Source organism: Setaria italica, chromosome I, assembly GCF_000263155.2.
Source record: "Setaria italica strain Yugu1 chromosome I, Setaria_italica_v2.0, whole genome shotgun sequence".
NCBI lineage: Eukaryota > Viridiplantae > Streptophyta > Magnoliopsida > Poales > Poaceae > Setaria > Setaria italica.
Window position 1 is genome coordinate 8,314,659 of NC_028450.1, and position 16,674 is coordinate 8,331,332.

Genomic DNA, 16,674 nt, shown 5'->3' on the forward strand with positions numbered 1-16,674 from the left:
GGGTTCAGTTGATAAAACTCTTTTTCTCCTCAGGCAAGGAAATGACACTTTAATAGTTCAGATTTATGTGGATGATATCATTTTCGGTGGTTCCTCTCATGCTCTTGTGAAAAAGTTTGTAGATGTGATGAGCAAAGAATTTGAGATGTCTATGATGGGCGAGCTGAATTTTTTCTTGGCTTACAAATAAAACAAACTTTGGAAGGTACATTTGTGCATCAGGGAAAGTACACGAAGGATGTCCTGAAGAAGTTTGCGATGGATGATGCGAAGCCAATTTCTACACCCATGCCGACTAGCGCAGCTTTGGATGCTGATGAGGACGGAGAGCCTGTAGATCAGAAGGAATATCGAAGCATGATTGGGTCGCTGCTGTACTTGACTGCTACGAGGCCAGATATACACTTTGCTGTGTGTATGTGTGCTCGTTTTCAGGCGTCCCCCAGGACTTCTCACCATCAGGCGGTGAAGCGCATGATGAGGTATCTTCGATTTACTCCTACATTTGGCCTTTGGTACTCTGCTACTTCGACTCTCAGTTTGTGTGGTTATTCGGATGCTGATTTTGCTGGGTGTCGTTTGGATAGAAAGTCTACATCGGGTACTTGCCAATTTTTGGGTTCTTCGCTTGTTTCTTGGTCCTCTAGAAAATAATCTAATGTTGCTCAATCTACTACAGAGGCTGAGTATGTTGCTGCTGCTAGTTGTTGTTCTCAGCTTTTATGGATGATAGCTACCCTTCGCGATTTTGGTTTGTCGTTTTCTCGCGTTCCTCTCTTGTGTGACAGCACTAGCGCTATAAGTGTTGCAAAGAATCCTGTGCTTCACTCTAAGACGAAACACATTGAGGTTTGTCATCATTTTCTGAGGGATCATTTTGAAAAGGGTGATATTGATCTTAAGCATATTGATACTAGTCAGCAACTTGCTGATATTTTGACTAAGCCACTAGATCAAACCACGTTTGCACGTCTGCGTGGTGAGTTCGGGGTGTGTTACCCATTCTAGTATCATTGTAAGTTGCTTCAGTTACATATGCTTTATACTTGTTTTGGCTAGTTTGCAATCGATGCTTTTGGAGAGGTTTGAATGCTTTGCTTGACCAATTTTTATTTTGAAAATAGCACAGATCTATACTTAAAAAATTATGTTGGGCTATGCTTGCTTTTCTGGATCTAGTGACTTGTTGAATACTTGACATATATCTTGCTCATGGTTCGGTAGTCAGCTTCTTTTAATGGGTTTTCACTGCAAATGTAACTCACAATACAAGTTTTAACTCGGGAGTACATAGTATGGTTTTGAGCAAAAACTTTGAATTCCCATATCTCTGCTATTTAGCTCATGATGCGCTTGCCTTACTGAGAATTTAAATATGGGCGCAACTCTGTTTTTCCCATGTCCCTGCTGGTTCTCGCTCATAAACAAAATTAAACAAACTGGCTGGGCACAACTCTTGCTTCCCATATCCCTGCATATCATGCTCACAAAAGTCAGAATTAAATATGACAAGTGAATGCATTTGTGGGCGTTGCAGTGAACTTTGACTGAAGCTGTGTATCTGTCGTGTGAGCTCGCTATATGTTTTGTCTTCAGCTTTGCACTGAGTTTGGAATGTGCATGTTTTTGCCTGGCACATTAGTTTTCAAACAGATTTCAGTTCTAAATTTTTATTGGTCATGGCATTGTATTGTTCCTTCTCTAGATAGCTAGTGTTGTTGGTTAGCTTTTATAAGTATTTGGCATATGTCTCAGAAGCTTCAACTTGTGCTTTCTCACATGCTTTTCTCTAAATTGGTTCCTTGCCTTTTATCTTGATGGAGTGCTTTGTCAACAAGGGGGAGAGTGAGTAGCGCACAAATTCATTCTTGCTGGGGAAGTTTGTTCATTCTTGCAGGGGGCGTTTGATTTCGTTTTTGCTGAGACTTGGCATCCTTGTTTTGAGGGGTTGAGGGGGAGTTTTGCTGAAATTTGTGAGTTTTGCTGCCGAGATTGCTTTTGGGAGATTGATATGGCTTTTGATTCACTTTGGGGAGAGTGAATTTCTGTCTTGATTGTGTCGAGCCTAGCTTTTTCGCTAGCCCATGTCTTTGGGGATTAAGATCGTTTCTTTTTCTTTCTTTTTATTTTTCTTTTTCTTTCTTTTTCTTTTTATTTGTGCGGTGTGGTGTTGTCAATGCACTCATCAAGGGGGAGATTGACATGCCGGTGGGCTAGCACCTTGGTGATGAGCGATTGACAACACGGTGTGCGTGTGACGTGTCTCTTGGTAGGTTGTGGTTGCAGGTGACAGGTGGAGACAAGGTACATGCGGCGACGAGTGAAGAACGAAGATAGGATGCCACGTTGAAAAACCGCGGGGGCGGAGAAGAGCGGATCGAGGCTTGCGTTCAAGGGACAGGCGATCGTACGGTGTACGTCTACTGTACCTGGCTACACGGCGGGAGGACGTCGAGGGAGGTTTCCGGATTATGCCACAAAATCCGGGGTTCGCTGGTTGAGCCACAAAGCCATGCATCGTACCGGGACGCCCGTGCGGCAGGCGTTGGCCGAAGATGGAAATTCCGACGATCGCGATACGATTTCGGATGGTCGTGCGGCGACATCGCGAAGATCACGTCGTAGAGATGGAGGGATTGCGGACATCGCGGAATTTACCATGGAGGACGTAATTTAGCGTAGGGGGTTATGTGTAAATAGGTCGTGCCACCCTAAGGATATAAATATGTGGCACCTAGGGTTGAGAGGGCTCTCTTGCTTTCTCGCTTTTTGGTCTAGCCTAGGGTTTCAATACTAGCGAGGGATTTTTGTTGATCTCTCCAATTAAGAGAGGGAGGACGATCGGGCGGAGGCTAGATGCACTTTTGTAGAATAATTACACTTTAATCATTCGTCCTTGTGATTTGTTCTTTGTTCGTGCGAGATCCGATTTTCCTCCGTTCCCTTTGTTTTCGTTGTTTGCGCCGCCGGTTTGGTTGTTCCCTTTTTGCTGTTTAGGGACGCATTGTTGCGGGAGGACAAGGTCTGCTCCTGGCGGTCAGCCACGGCTCGCAGCGTCGCACCAGGGCCGGCCGCCGATGAGCTCGTACGATTAGTCCGTACGCTGCCTGCTCTACTGAAGCGCACGTCTCTGGATCTTGCTGTGTGTGCCCCATACAAGGGAGGTGACCGGCCAGGAACAGCGTTCTGCTTCCGAACAGCGCACGCATGCGCCTGCAGGTGACTTGCAGGTCGTGTCTCTGCTTTGCAAATTTCCTTCTCATTAGCACTTTCAATATTACACATTAATATTGTTTCTAGAAACATCACTCACGCATGCACCAGGGAAGGTGAGGTCACTTTCTAGGAACAGTAAACAACCTTTTTGCAACCATGTGCTCTTTTGTTTAATATTTTGTTTAGTGGGTCTTTATCACGTGATTTAGCTTTTTGCTTACCCCTGTCTTTTTATCTGTGTTGGAAATTGCAAATAAATTTTATTCTGATTTTACTCAAATTGCTTCCGCGAATTTTTGTGAGGCTCCCATTCACCCCCCTCTGGTCGCCAGTTTCGGTCCTTCAAGAAGAATTTGCCAAACAAACAGATGATAGAGGGTGGAAAAGTGGGGATAAATATTAATGGATCACCTGGCAATTATTTTAGTACCTTTAAAGGTTTGAGGCGGGGAGATCCACTGTCGCTGTTACTTTTCAATTTAGTAAGTGATGCACTGGCTACGATGATAGATAATGCTAGAGAGGCAGGTGAAATCAGAGGTTTAGTCCCAAACTTGGTAGAGGGAGGATTAACACACTTACAATATACAGACGACACGATAATTTTTTTAGATATGGATGACCAGTCTATCCTCCACATTAAATTCCTTTTGTATTGCTTTGAAAACATGTCTGGAAGAGTGAGATCCTTGTTTTAGGTGGTTCAGATGCGGAGCAAACTAGAATGGCTGAAATGCTAAATTGTCAGATTGGACACCTCCCTATGAAATATCTTGGAGTTATGGTCAACAATAAACACATGACAATCTCAGACCTAGCCTATGTATACCAAAAGGTGGAAAAGAAACTCCCGACATGGCAGAGTCTAGGTCTGTCTTCTGGAGGTAAAATGATTTTGATAGGAATAAGTCTAATCTCTATTCCCAACTACACAATGGGTGTTTACCACCTGCAAGAGGAGATACACCACAAGATTGATTCAGCTAGAGCGGATTTCTTTTGGCATGGACCTCAAACGAAGAAGAAGTATCATATGGCAAATTGGGAGATGATGGCCACCCCTAAAAAGTGTGGAGGGCTTGGATTCACAAACACCCCTAAATGTCTACTGGCTAAATGGGTTTTAAGATAGAAAGAGGGGATGCTAGCATATGTTGTAATTTACTAAGGAAGAAATATCTGGGTGAAAAAAGTTTCTTCAGTTGCCGTAAAAGAAATGTTTCTCAATTCTGGAAAGGTCTGCTGGAAGCCCAAGATAGCTGTATTAGAGGGTTGGAACATGTAATAGGAGATGGAAAGAAAGCAAGATTTTGGAAGGACATATGACTAGGAAAATGCCCACTGAAAATATTCTTCTCTGAGATCTTTGAAATCTGTAACCAGCAAGAACGTACAGTCTTCGAGGTGCTTAAGCATGGTGACATCAATCTTACCTTTAGAAGAACCTTTGGACCTAGAGAGGTAATAGAGTGGGATTCCTTGGTTAACATGCTGGAAAATATAAATTTGTCAGGTGCTCTTGACACTGTTAAATGGGTGCTTGAGAAATCTGGTGACTTCTCAACTGCATCTCTATACAACAAACTTACATTTACTGGTTTCACAAACAAATGGTTTATATGCATTTGGAAAGCTAAACTACCCCTGAAAATAAAAAAATTTCTCTAGCAAGTGTGTAATGATAAGATTCGATCAGCAGAACAACTGAAAAAGAGGAATTGGCCGGGAGAGGTTGAATGCAAGCTATGTGGTCGGCTAGAGAGTACAGATCACATCATCTTTTGCTATGTGATTGCTTAGTTAATATGGTGTATGTTAGAGATGCGCTAGAGTGGAGCTTTCTACCAGTAAGTGCAAATGAATTCTGAGAGAGAGCTATGGAGGAGTCCAACAGTAAAATCATGAATTTAATTTTTCTTTTTGGCTGTATTGCCTGGAGCCTTGGCTCATTAGGAATGACTTAGTATTTAATAATGTAGTTATCTCCTCTCCTGATGTAAGCTTGTATCGCACTATCTCTTTTATGCAGAAATGGAAGATCTTGAGCAAGGAGAAGGGACAACAATGGACCGAGGAAATGATTCAGCTGCTAAAACACCAACTATCTTTGTTAAGATCTGAAGGGGATTAATACACGAAGACCTGTGAAACGTGGTGTGGATGATTGCATCTCTTTTATGTCCTATGTGGCTTTTGTAATAGAGGAGGGTTTAGAGAGTGTGGGAGTCTTTCTAAGTCTTGTTTGAACTTGGCTCTAGAGTGGAATTTAGAGAGTGTCTGGCAAGCTTCAGTGTCTAGAACCTGCAATGTAATAGCTGATGCCTAGTTTAAAGCCTTGAACAGTGTAAGCTGGTAACCCCAGCAAAACAATATCTTGCTTTCATAATAAAGCAGGGCCAGAAATGGTCTTTTATCTAAAAGAAGGTATCAATGTTTCTTGTAACTTTGCTTTCCTCCTATATCATCTTTATTTAATATTATTTGGTTTGAGTGTCCTTTTGCATTTTAAAATCAAGGACAATAAATATATCAAACGTACGTTCATGTGTCCTGTAACTTTGTTTTCCACCTCTATTATCTTTATTTAATACTATTTTGTTCGAGTATTCTTTTGCATTTAAAAATCAAGGACAGTAAACCCACATTTTTTTGACTCCCTTTACAGACCCATCTCTTGAATGGGGAAAGTGTTATCAAATAATAAAGGGACTTTGCAAGGGTTTACATTGTCTTCACGACAAACAAATTGTTCACTCAGATTTGAAACCGGCTAATATACTGCTAGGTGATGATATGGTGCCGAAAATTGCAGACTTTGGCATCTCAAGATGCTTTGATGGAGGGCAAACCCATGTTATTACTGAAAACATTCTAGGATCAAAGTAAGCTAACAAGACTCTTGGGCGCTCAAACTTTTTGGCCACATCTGAATTAATATACAGGGGATATATCGCACCAGAATCCTATTCCGGAAAAATATCATTCAAGTCAGACATGCATATTTAGTCTTGGTGTTATCATCATACAGATAGTGAAAGGAGAGAAGTGGTATCCTGTTATTATTGGGAATGAGAAGGGGCATCCCGTTGTTCTTGAGGATGTAAGAAGAGTTCATGTTTCAAGGTAAAGGCCAGATGCTCATTATTCACCCTTTTGTTTTGCATAATAGTTTTTCTAAGAAAATCATTTTTGTATTTGAGACATTGCATATTTCATTACTGAGAGCAAATCAAGTGGGGCAATGAATAAATTGGCTGCAAAAGCATCTAAAACATTTTTTACCCTACTAGAAATACATGGAGTACATAGACTTAAAAGGTATTAAGATAAACATTGTTGCATATATGTCATTATAATGAAGGAAATAGTTACTCTTTGTTTTCTACTTGTTGTGGTCGCTTAAAAGACATTAAGAATATAATCCATATGACGTTATAACCATGGTGGTGCACTCCAGTTTATGGAAATCATTTTGGCAATTTGAATTTGCAGTTGATGAGGTCATGAAACATATAGTTTGTGTATTTACATACATGATTTTCCAGTTAACTTAGAACATGATCTTACTCGTAACTCATAGCTCTTTATTATATTCTTTGTAGGTACTTAAACGTCGGAGGCATAAGGTGGAGAAGCCACAGGAAGAGCAGATAAGAGTATGCACGGAGGTGGGCCAAAGTTGCTTGGACCATGATCCGGCGAGGAGACCATCAGCACAACGTATAATTGCTATTCTCAAACAAGCAGAAAGTAAGGAGCGGCGCATGCATTAAAACTGCTAATATATTAGCAAATGCAGTCCGCAGGATAACCTATGTCAGAACATCCAAGGTGGTGTCCCAAGCCATCCGCGGATTCTACACTGGCTCGACAAAAGTGCTAGATCTGGAGTTGCGCAGGTTAATCGTTCACCTCTCTCTCTCATGTTATCTCCTTCCTTCGGTCTGCTCCGGTTGATAATTACGTAACTACTCCCTCCGTTCCGTTCCAAAGTATAGATAGATGCATAGATATTATTATGCATCTAGACATAAGGTACATCTAAGTGCATAACAAAATTTATGAATCTAATAAAATTAAAATGAATTATAATTTAAAATGGAGGGAGTAGTAAATTTCTATCGAGTCCACATGGCTGGGTGTGACAGATCAGAGTTTAGAACCAGACTTTCTATCTATCTATCTAGCTGTATTGCCACTCCAACGGTTCTTTTTCTTTTGATTATGCCCCATATCTCTTCCTGGACTTCCCGTTTCTTTACCTTCCCCTTTTTCTTCGCTCTTCCGGAACCGGAGTGATCAGCAGCATGTTTGGTTTGAGTTGCTTATTATAAGCAACTTTAAGTTGCTTATTTGGAGTTGCTTATTTTTACCCTTGCTTATAAGCATTGAATGAGGTGGATATTGTCATGTTTGCCCCTAATCATTGAGAGAGAGGGAGGACAACCAGGCATTCAATGAGGGCAAGAGGTGTAAAGTGCATTTTTAGTCCCCATAAGCAACTCTTATGTTGCTTATGTGCTAAAAATAAGCAGCCTCATAAACAACCCAATAAGCAAGGGTGATTGGTTTCATAAACAAATAAGTTGCTTATTTTAAGCATAAGCAACTCAAACCAAACAGGCCACAGTAGGTCCCTCCATGACCTCGGAAGTGCAAAGGCTCTGCAGGCCTCTGGATGCTGCTCCGGCGGACGGCGCGGTGTTCTTGCAGGAGCTGCTGGCCAAGTGGAACCAGCACATCACGGCCGTCGAGAGGACCAGCAAAGCCTTCACGCGGACCAACGAGATAGGATTGGCAATCCGTTCACGTCACCGATCCTAATCCGACAAGATTCGGGAGAGGCTCATCGAAGTGGTAGCTGGTGTAAACAAGATGCTGACGGTGAGCTGCGTGTAGCAGGCCCATAGGCAGGCAGGGCATGCGAAATTAAACATTAAGTAATAATACCGACTCCAGTAATAATCAAGGACTAGTGTATTGTCTTAATAATTAAGATTGTAATAAACTACCGCTACTCTCCTTATATATGTTCATCGAGCAGAGTCCATTACATACTCTATCGCTGAAATTACAAAATGACGCCCCCCATGTGACGAGGGCAGGCTGCCTCTGCGGCCGGATCGGAGCTTCCTATTTTGACGCATGGTTGATCAATCACCTCTCCCAAGATTCTCTCTTTCCTTCTGTCTTCCCAGTTGATATAACTGATAAATGTCTATTGAGTCGACAGGGATGTTTACAATATGGTCCTGCATAGGAAGGGCGAAGAGCTCTACTCGGTGATGGAGACCGCCATGGTCTCGGAAGTGCAGAGCCTCTGCAGGCCTCTGAACGACACTGCTCCGGAGGAAGATGATGCCTTGTTCTTGCAGGAGCTGCTGGCCAAGTGGAATCGGCACACCAGAGCCGTCAAGATGACCCGCGACATATTGCTTTACATGGATCGGACATATGTTCCCACCAATCGCAAGACGTCCATCCACGAGCTAGGGCTCCGACTGTGGCTTGATAACATGGTCCATTCCAACAAGGTCCGGCCAAGGCTCATCGAGGCGGTGAAGCGGCAAAGAAGAGGCGAGGACGAACTGGTAGATGGTGTAAACAAGATGCTGACGGAGGTTGGTGCTGAAGTTGTGGATTTTCCATGTCTTCTCTTTCGAGACGGTGCAGGAAAGCTGCACGTAGCATGCTCATGGACATGACATTCCCTCTCCCAAAAATCCAAATTCTCTTCATAGGATACATTTTTTTTTTCAGCTTAGTTAGAAGAGTGAAGTGTGCCATATGAAACTAGTGCTCAATAAATGTCATCTTGAAATGATGAAAGTTTGGATCCGTTAAGATTTGTTATTAATTGGTAGTGATCAAGGTAATGTTGAATATACACCACTAGATATGAACAGAGGGCTAGATAATCTTGAGTGCCAAATATACATCATGCTTCTGGAGGCTTGCGTTTCACAAAACATTGAGTTCTGTGAGGCAACAGCACGGTAGCAAAATATTACAGGTGTAAGAAGGCATGGGGATACACTTCGGCACGGTTTTAGCTCTACAGAATTACTAAAATGCTAGAGGAGAAAAATCTGCTACTCCACGACAATAATATTGTTCTGCGTCAGTCCCTCGCCAGCCATGGGGTATTCAGGTGACAATCTCCACTCCCCATCGACCAAGAACTTGATCTCATACCTTCATGGGGCACAAAGTGAGTTTATTTACGTGAAGACATGAACTCATCAGCATGGAAAAACTTATAAAACTAACCTTCCAGGTCTTAGCTTCAGAGTCGCAGAGAATCTTCCATAGTCACCTGAATACTCCCTGGACATTGTCTCACCCTGGGACCATCCGTCGAACGAGCCCATAATCTGCACATTCTGATGTGGACACATATATCAACAGACTTGTAAAGGGGAAAATAGCAAACACATGGCATGCCATGTGAAGTTGAAAAAAAATCCATATATAGCTACGAAATAACTTCTGTTCCTATATAATGAGTAAAGAATGTTTACCTCGGCCATGCCAACCCAGTATACAGAAATTTCTTGGGGCTTTAAAGAGTCAACATCCTTTATCTGGTCCATAACCTTACCATGAACAGCTGCAGGGAAGCAAATATAATTTGTCACCAGCTTTTCCAATGTTAATTCAACTCGAAGCATTCAATGCTCCTTGCTACAACTTACCTTCTAATCTGGAGAGAAGGTGAGATTGAATATATTTTCCATTTATCTTCCTAGACCCTAACGGAACATCAAAATTAGCAATCTCTTCGGCTAGGCCAACCAGAGCCTGTTGACATCAATGAAAGAGAGTAGGTGTATAAAAGTATAAACACTTGCTTGAGTGAAAACATAATCAATAATGTTCATCCCCTATATACTCATCATACAAGATTTGAACAAAAACAGTAAAGAAAATATTGCTTTAGGCCCAATAAGACAACAAAGACAGGAGATCGCAATATTTTCCTCTCCCTTAGTGGCAACAAGAGTGAATATTATTCGAGTTTGGTATAATTATGGGAAATACTTCTACGTCGCAAACAGATTATCATACAGAATTTAAAGAAATGAGGGAAGCTAACTGATCAGCCAAAAAAACATTAGTAGATTTTCCTTTGTATGATCAGGGACAGCACAGTTTTGCTAACATTCAAACATACACCGGACACAAAACAGGGCCCAAAAAATTGTATATACAGATGTATACAGAGTTAAACATCACTGTAATCATTAAAAAGTTAAAAGAAGAAAAGGCAGAAAGAGCTAACCTGCAGTTCTAGTTCCAAAGCGGCAAGTTCACTTTTGAACTTTACGACTGCATCATCCTTTAGTTGCAACTGCAGAACATAAAATCAAGTTAGCATTGTGCAAATCTGACATAGCAATTACTCTATATCCTTCCGATAAAAAACCATATCTGATACATGATCAGAGCAAATCCACTGTATTTGCTGACCACATCATGATAGCAAACACAGTGATTGGATGCTGTATTCTTAAAAATGACTAGATGCTGTATCCAACAGATTAAGAAATTGAGCAGCCATTGGCTGTTCATATGACACCTTAGTATTTGGGAGACTAAAAAGTAGGAAGAACACAGTTCACTATGAACAAATATGTGATGATGCAGTCTACCAGACTATTTGCAAGAGAACACTAAAAAGAACCTGTCTCTTGAGGAACCGGTTATATTGATTTGCTTCACTGAGCCTCCTCAAAAGCTTACTTCGTTCTGAATCAGCCAAAAGAGACTTCAACTGCAAAGATTACAGAAAAAAAAACATAAATACGGGAGGCAGGAAAATTAGGAGTCACTACTTTCAAATTTAAAAATATTAAATGCAACATCCTGGACTTGTTCTTTATTCAACTGGAGTTACAAATTCATAATCCAATCTTCAAAAAAATCAGTCAGCCAATATAGTGTTTGAGTTCAACAGATACCTCATCAGAGCTCAGCTTTTGGGAAAGCGGATTTTCAGATGCATCACCATCTGAAGAAGTTGAGTCGGAGGGTGCAGGGCCATCTTCTAAGTTCAAACTTGCTGCAAAGGATCTCCAGCGTGAACGTCTTCCAATAGTTGGGCTCATGGGATATGTCGTAGTAGTGAACTTGTGCTGTTGACTGGAGTTTGTCGAACTGGGGACATAGCAGCAGATCCTTCTGGGAACCCATTGGTTTTCAGACCCCAACTTACTTGAACATACGAAGTTGTGCTCTTTTCCCACATTTCTTGAGAACAAATATTATGACATGTTAAAATTAATGGGAAACACAAATGGAATTATCTCATCAGGTTCATTGCAGTTCAGCAAGATGCGAATGTACAACTCTACCAAATTAAGATCAGGTAAAGGAGACCCCAAACATTGAAAATCAGCTAGAGAACCATTTAAACAACAGGACCAACAGAACAGCCTACCTTGGAAAACTTGCTGTTAAGCATTCCATAACGTTGCCCTGAGAAAAAAAAAGGGGAAGATAACTTCTTATGAAATGGATATATAGTTTCAGATTAAAAAAAAAATACACTGCGTTATTACACAAGAGTACAGAGAAACGCAATTCTCTGGTTAGACACAACTTTGCGTGCGAGAAGCAATTGTTGAAAATATTCAGTTACATCTTCATTGGAAAACATGAGCTGATGGAACTAGACAATATCTGACGAAGCATCCAACATACGAACACTAACTTATCTCTATCTGCTTGTACTGCCTTAAAGGATAAAAAAAATCGAAACCAACTGGAAATCTAGTCAAATTGGATGCAAATAGCCAACATGGCCCCATCAATCAGCTAGAACAACTACCGAGGGGATTCCAAGGAAAACGCACCTGAAACTACCTTCCGCGAATGCGAGATGTAAGGGGGCGGCCTGAAGCTGGAGCCTTGAGCCCTGGATACAGGACGCGGGGTGAGGCGGAGGACCTGCCTCCTGCCAGGGGCGGAGCGAGAGGCCGGCGGCGGGGAGGGGAAGAGGGACGGAGGCGAAGAGCTCGTGCGGTGTGGCCGTCGGCGCGGTCGCCTCCGTTCGCGGCCACAATTTTTGGCTGCTGCTTTTCGTCTTCCGAGACTCTCTCTGAACGAGGGGGCACCAGCGGCCAGTGGGTTGGATTCACAGCTCGGGCTGGTGGGGCCGCGGTGTCAGCGAGAGGAGGCTGAAATGCCATCCTTTTCTGTCCTTGATGTGATGATGACGTGTAAACAACATTCGCGTTATTTTTTTGAACTGACAAGCACGACACGAGACACTGCTTGTCTCGTTCATTGACAGAGAGGAGGTAGTTGTTCGAAAGATTCTCAATGGGAAAAAGCATGTGTGTTTGTTTCGTGTTTTTCAAATGGAAAATCATCCAATGCAAGCAAAGCACTTTGTTGATCTGGATCAAACCACACATAATTAAGCAAAGCACGCATTTATCTTTTGCCTTGTTTTTGAAGCAAAACGTGCAAAACTTTTTCAAGATAAACTAGTTGAGCAGCACGCCAACACATATATCTTGTGCAATCCACTCTTGGGTTGCGTTTGGTTCACATTCATACACATGAAGGTTCATGTCGATCAATGCTGACGCTGGCTTGCACTCATTTTCATGCCGAACTTGCAAGTAAAGACATTCACAAGCATCGGGAAATTGAGAGCACACATGAACGGTTCATCTGACCAAACTGAACGCGTGCAGAGGATGTGAGGAGCCATCAGCACAGACAAATGGTTTGGCTATACCTGCTGACAGTATAAGCACAGACAGGCTGCGTGCAGTATTGCAGTACAAGGTCACTGACTTCCTCCCAATCCTAAACTACACCACAAGGGCTGTACAACTTACGATAAAATTGGTGCAGGTGGAAGCATGATGAGACGACACACGACTGAAAAAATACATCCCAATGAGGCAACTCATTGGTCTTCGTTGCCTTTGGCTCTATCTGAAACCCCCTCAGGTCTTCTTCATCAGGATGATCGAACCCCATACATCCAGCCTCTATTTTAGAGGAGGTATGCATCCAATCTTGATGATGCTGAAGATGTAGCTGAGGTGAGCAGTCATTTATCTTGCTGATTGGCGGCTTTCGGAGACTTGTCCATTCCCCAATACTGACGCTTTGGGGTGCCATTTTCCTGGCGCATGGCTTCAGCAGAATGACCACACCCATCACCTTCACACTGTCACACAAGTTGAGGAAAAAAAGAAGATCGTCACGGAAAGCATTTCAACTGGCGTTGTCTCTCGAGGATGGAACCGGCAGAAACTGCTCAATCCATGGACTTGTGATAATAAAATGAGGCAAGGCAACTCATGACTATCTAGGAACGAAATTAAAGGCGTACCAAGTGAGAAAGCATGTCAATGGTAAGATCTACGTCAAACTCCTGGAGCTTCAGCGCATCGATGATGAAGTCATCAGACACATTCGGGAACGTGTGGGAGAGATAAGCCACCACACCCCGGAGGTGAATATCCAAATCACTCCCCAAATATTCCGAGGAAGACTCGGCGGAGATGTTGAGCTTCCCTAGGCTCTCGGCGTAGAAATCCAGAGAAAGCGAGTCCGGGAGGTCGTACTCATCAGAATTGTCAGCGGTCTCGGTCTTTTCAGCTTCACCTGGTTGCTTCTCGGAGTCATTCCTTCGATTCAAGCTTTCTGCTGCAAAGCTGGCCATGGACGAAGGCACAAAAGGAGCGGCATATGGGTTCAACTGAAAACCCCAATCCATCTTTTGGGATTCAGTAGTAGACCTGCCAAATGCGCAAGCAAATATCAATACCGATTTGAACGAGGAAACATTCGTGGTGAAGGCCATGAGCTCTGCAAAACCATTCAAATGAGCACAAAAGAGTACAATTTTACAAATATACTGCTGAATGAAATGGCCCGGTCAGAGCAACAACACAACGAACACAGCGAAACATACTGCTGAATTTTCATAATGCAGGCACAGTCAGTCATGATCCATGCTGAATTTTACAGTAAGGTTAATGTAGATATGGTTTTACATGAGGATCTCGTATACTGCAATCAGATAGTCACCACGCAACAATATTCAATCATCTAATTGCATACAGAAATTTTATAAAACCAACATATTTACTAGCAAAATTTCCGGTAACAACCACAACCATTTATCTCATATTCGGACATTCCTGCCCAAGCATGCGGATACGGGGATGGAGCTCAACTTAAACAAAACAAGGAACCCAAGATCCTGAAAAAAAAGTACGAGCCCATATCACACCCTAAATATAGCAAAAATAAAGCAGCTGGCTCAATGATTTACGCACCAAATGTCCTCCAAGCTAGCGATCGATGCCACAAACCATGCCAGTTAAGCTAAGAGAACATTCGACGAACACCACGCCGAGAGAGCCGGCTCCGTGAACGCGATCGAGCAAACAGCCGCCAACGAGGAAGAGAGCGCAAGGCCGGCGCACGCACCTTGACATGATGGCGGAGTCGTGTCGTGGGCCGAGGTCGGCGGCGGCGCGTCGGGCTCGGTTTGCTCCGTCGGGAAGGAGTCGTCGAGGCCGAGGCCGAGGCCGAGGACGACGAGGTAATAAAGCATGGGAGAGGTGGGTCCGGCGGGGGATGAAGAAACGGCCGCGGCGTCGTCTGAGATGCGCGCAGGTGGAGGATGGACGGCTGGATGGCGTCGGCTCAAGCTGGCCTGCCGGCTATTAATGGAGAGACCCGCGCAGTTTTTTCGAGGAGCAAACAGGGGTGCGCGTGGCCTTTTTTGGCCGGATTTAAATTAGCAAGCTCCACCATTTTTGGCCTCGCGGCAATGGGAAGGAAGTCGCTTCATGTACGACCAACAACTAGACTGTGTAGTAACTCTCTACTGTGCGCAGGTGAAGTGTTCCCCATCTAGGTGGTCTCTGGAACTTTTGTTGTACGGCCATTAAATTTGATAGAGTGACCCCAGGAGAGGATCGGAATTTAGGATTATAACTTGGTGGTGGGGTGGGGTGGTGGGGGGTGGTCAGTCACATCGGATGTTTGGATACTAAGTAGGAGTATTAAACGAAGTCTAATTACAAAACACAAAACTAATTGTACAGATGGTGTCTAATTTGCTAGACGTATCTACTAAGCCTAATTAGTCCATGATTTGACAATGTGGTGCTACAATAATCATTTGCTAATGATGAATTAATTAGCCTTAATAGATTCGTCTTGCAAATTAGACTCCATCTGTACAATTAGTTTTGTAATTAGCTCATGTTTAGTCCTTCTAATTAGAATCCGAACATCCGATGTGCCCCTACTAAAGTTTAGCACATCATATCCAAACACCCCCTTACTCGTCAGCAGGCCTCGGGGCAGCCATGGAAGCAACTTGTTAGTGCGACAGCGGCAGCGGGGGAGGAGGAAGAGGAACGACCAAGGATTGGAGGTGACGGTGACAATGCTCCGCCACGGTGTGTTTCTCGGCGGTGGAGGATGCAGTTCGTTCGGCCCTAGCTAATCTCGAGAGTTCTCCTCTGCCATGGTGGAAGGGAAGAATAATAGCTTGGTAAAACTAAGTCCATGTTTGGTTCCTTTAATCCATGGACTAAAGTTTAGGGGGTGTTTGGTTCCCACCATGGACTAAAATGTGCACTTTAGTTGGACTAAACACCCAAACATTTGACTAAAAGTAGGACTAAATTCTTTAGTCCTTCAGTCCACAAAACCGGATTAAATTGGACTACAGAGGGTTGGGAACACCGCTACCCCTCGTTTACTGCCGGTCCCCCCCTTGCCCTCCCACCCCCGCCGCCGGTTGCTCCCCTCCCCGCCCTCTCGCTCGCTGCCGTTGCCGCTGACCTCGCCCCCGCAGCCAGCCTCCCTCTCGTTGCGCGGCCGGCGCTCCACAAGTACTTGGCGGCCGAGGCATTGTGCCGCAACGAGACGACGACGATCGTGGAGGGGTCCGCGGGGAGGGGTGCCGACGGGGGAGCAGGGGAGCGGCGGAAGGGGCCACCAGGTGGTGGGGGTGGTGGGGTCGAGCAAGATCTGCGAGGTGAGGGAGGGGTCGGTGGGGAAGAGGCAGAGGAGGTGCCGACGAGGGAGGCGAGGCGGCGCTAACCCGCGCTCTGCACTCGTAGAGCCTCAGGATCTTGGCCGAGCGGCGGCATAGAGGGAGGGAGAGAGGGAGGGCGGCGTGGAAGGACGATGGGCGGCAGCGCGGAGGAACGGCGAGCGGCGCGCAGAAGGGCAGCGCATGGACGGCAAAGAGAGGGAGGAAGGTAGGCCAGCGGCGCGGAGGGTGGTAGTGAGGGAGGTGTTGGAGGAGATGGGCGGTGCTTGGTGCTAGGAGGAGGCAGCGCAGGGGTAGGAGTAAGGGTAAAAGGGTCTTTGTTCGACAACATTTAAGTACTTTAGTCCACTTTAGTCAAAAATATGAGAACAAGGTTAAATGTTAAAGCCTATAAAAACATGAGAACAGACTAC

The 16,674-nt window shown here is 44.0% G+C and overlaps 2 protein-coding genes across 2 annotated transcripts; both read right to left on the reverse strand.

Annotated features, from left to right (window-relative positions):
- Positions 1–9,109: 9,109 nt before the first annotated feature.
- LOC101764911 (protein PTST, chloroplastic) lies at positions 9,110–12,327 on the reverse strand. The gene is made up of 9 exons (XM_004951902.4): positions 12,072–12,327; positions 11,657–11,694; positions 11,178–11,466; positions 10,901–10,990; positions 10,499–10,567; positions 9,912–10,017; positions 9,738–9,826; positions 9,487–9,599; positions 9,110–9,411 (listed from the first exon to the last, which is right to left on the reverse strand). Exons 2-9 carry the CDS (start codon positions 11,683–11,685, stop codon positions 9,309–9,311), a joined length of 888 nt encoding a protein of 295 aa, XP_004951959.1. The 5' UTR covers positions 11,686–11,694; positions 12,072–12,327; the 3' UTR covers positions 9,110–9,308.
- Positions 12,328–13,035: 708 nt separating this feature from the next.
- On the reverse strand, positions 13,036–14,803 carry LOC101771792. The gene is made up of 3 exons (XM_004954664.4): positions 14,677–14,803; positions 13,571–14,049; positions 13,036–13,405 (listed from the first exon to the last, which is right to left on the reverse strand). The coding sequence occupies exons 1-3, from the start codon at positions 14,801–14,803 to the stop codon at positions 13,286–13,288; spliced, it is 726 nt and encodes a 241-aa protein (XP_004954721.2). The 3' UTR covers positions 13,036–13,285.
- Between the last annotated feature and the right edge of the window lie 1,871 nt (positions 14,804–16,674).

Excerpts from the sequence above, each read along its gene's own strand:
- LOC101764911 (XM_004951902.4), bottom strand. The coding sequence starts at position 11,685 with ATGGAATGCTTAACAGCAAGTTTTCCAAG. Across the intron at positions 10,018-10,498 it reads CTTTGGAACTAGAACTGCAG|GCTCTGGTTGGCCTAGCCGA; the intron begins GTTAGCTCTTTC and ends TGATGTCAACAG. Across the intron at positions 9,600-9,737 it reads ACTGGGTTGGCATGGCCGAG|AATGTGCAGATTATGGGCTC; the intron begins GTAAACATTCTT and ends TGTCCACATCAG.
- LOC101771792 (XM_004954664.4), bottom strand. The coding sequence starts at position 14,803 with ATGCTTTATTACCTCGTCGTCCTCGGCCTCGGCCTCGGCCTCGACGAC. Across the intron at positions 14,050-14,676 it reads GACTCCGCCATCATGTCAAG|AGCTCATGGCCTTCACCACG; the intron begins GTGCGTGCGCCG and ends ATGGTTTTGCAG. Across the intron at positions 13,406-13,570 it reads TTGACATGCTTTCTCACTTG|TGTGAAGGTGATGGGTGTGG; the intron begins GTACGCCTTTAA and ends CTTGTGTGACAG.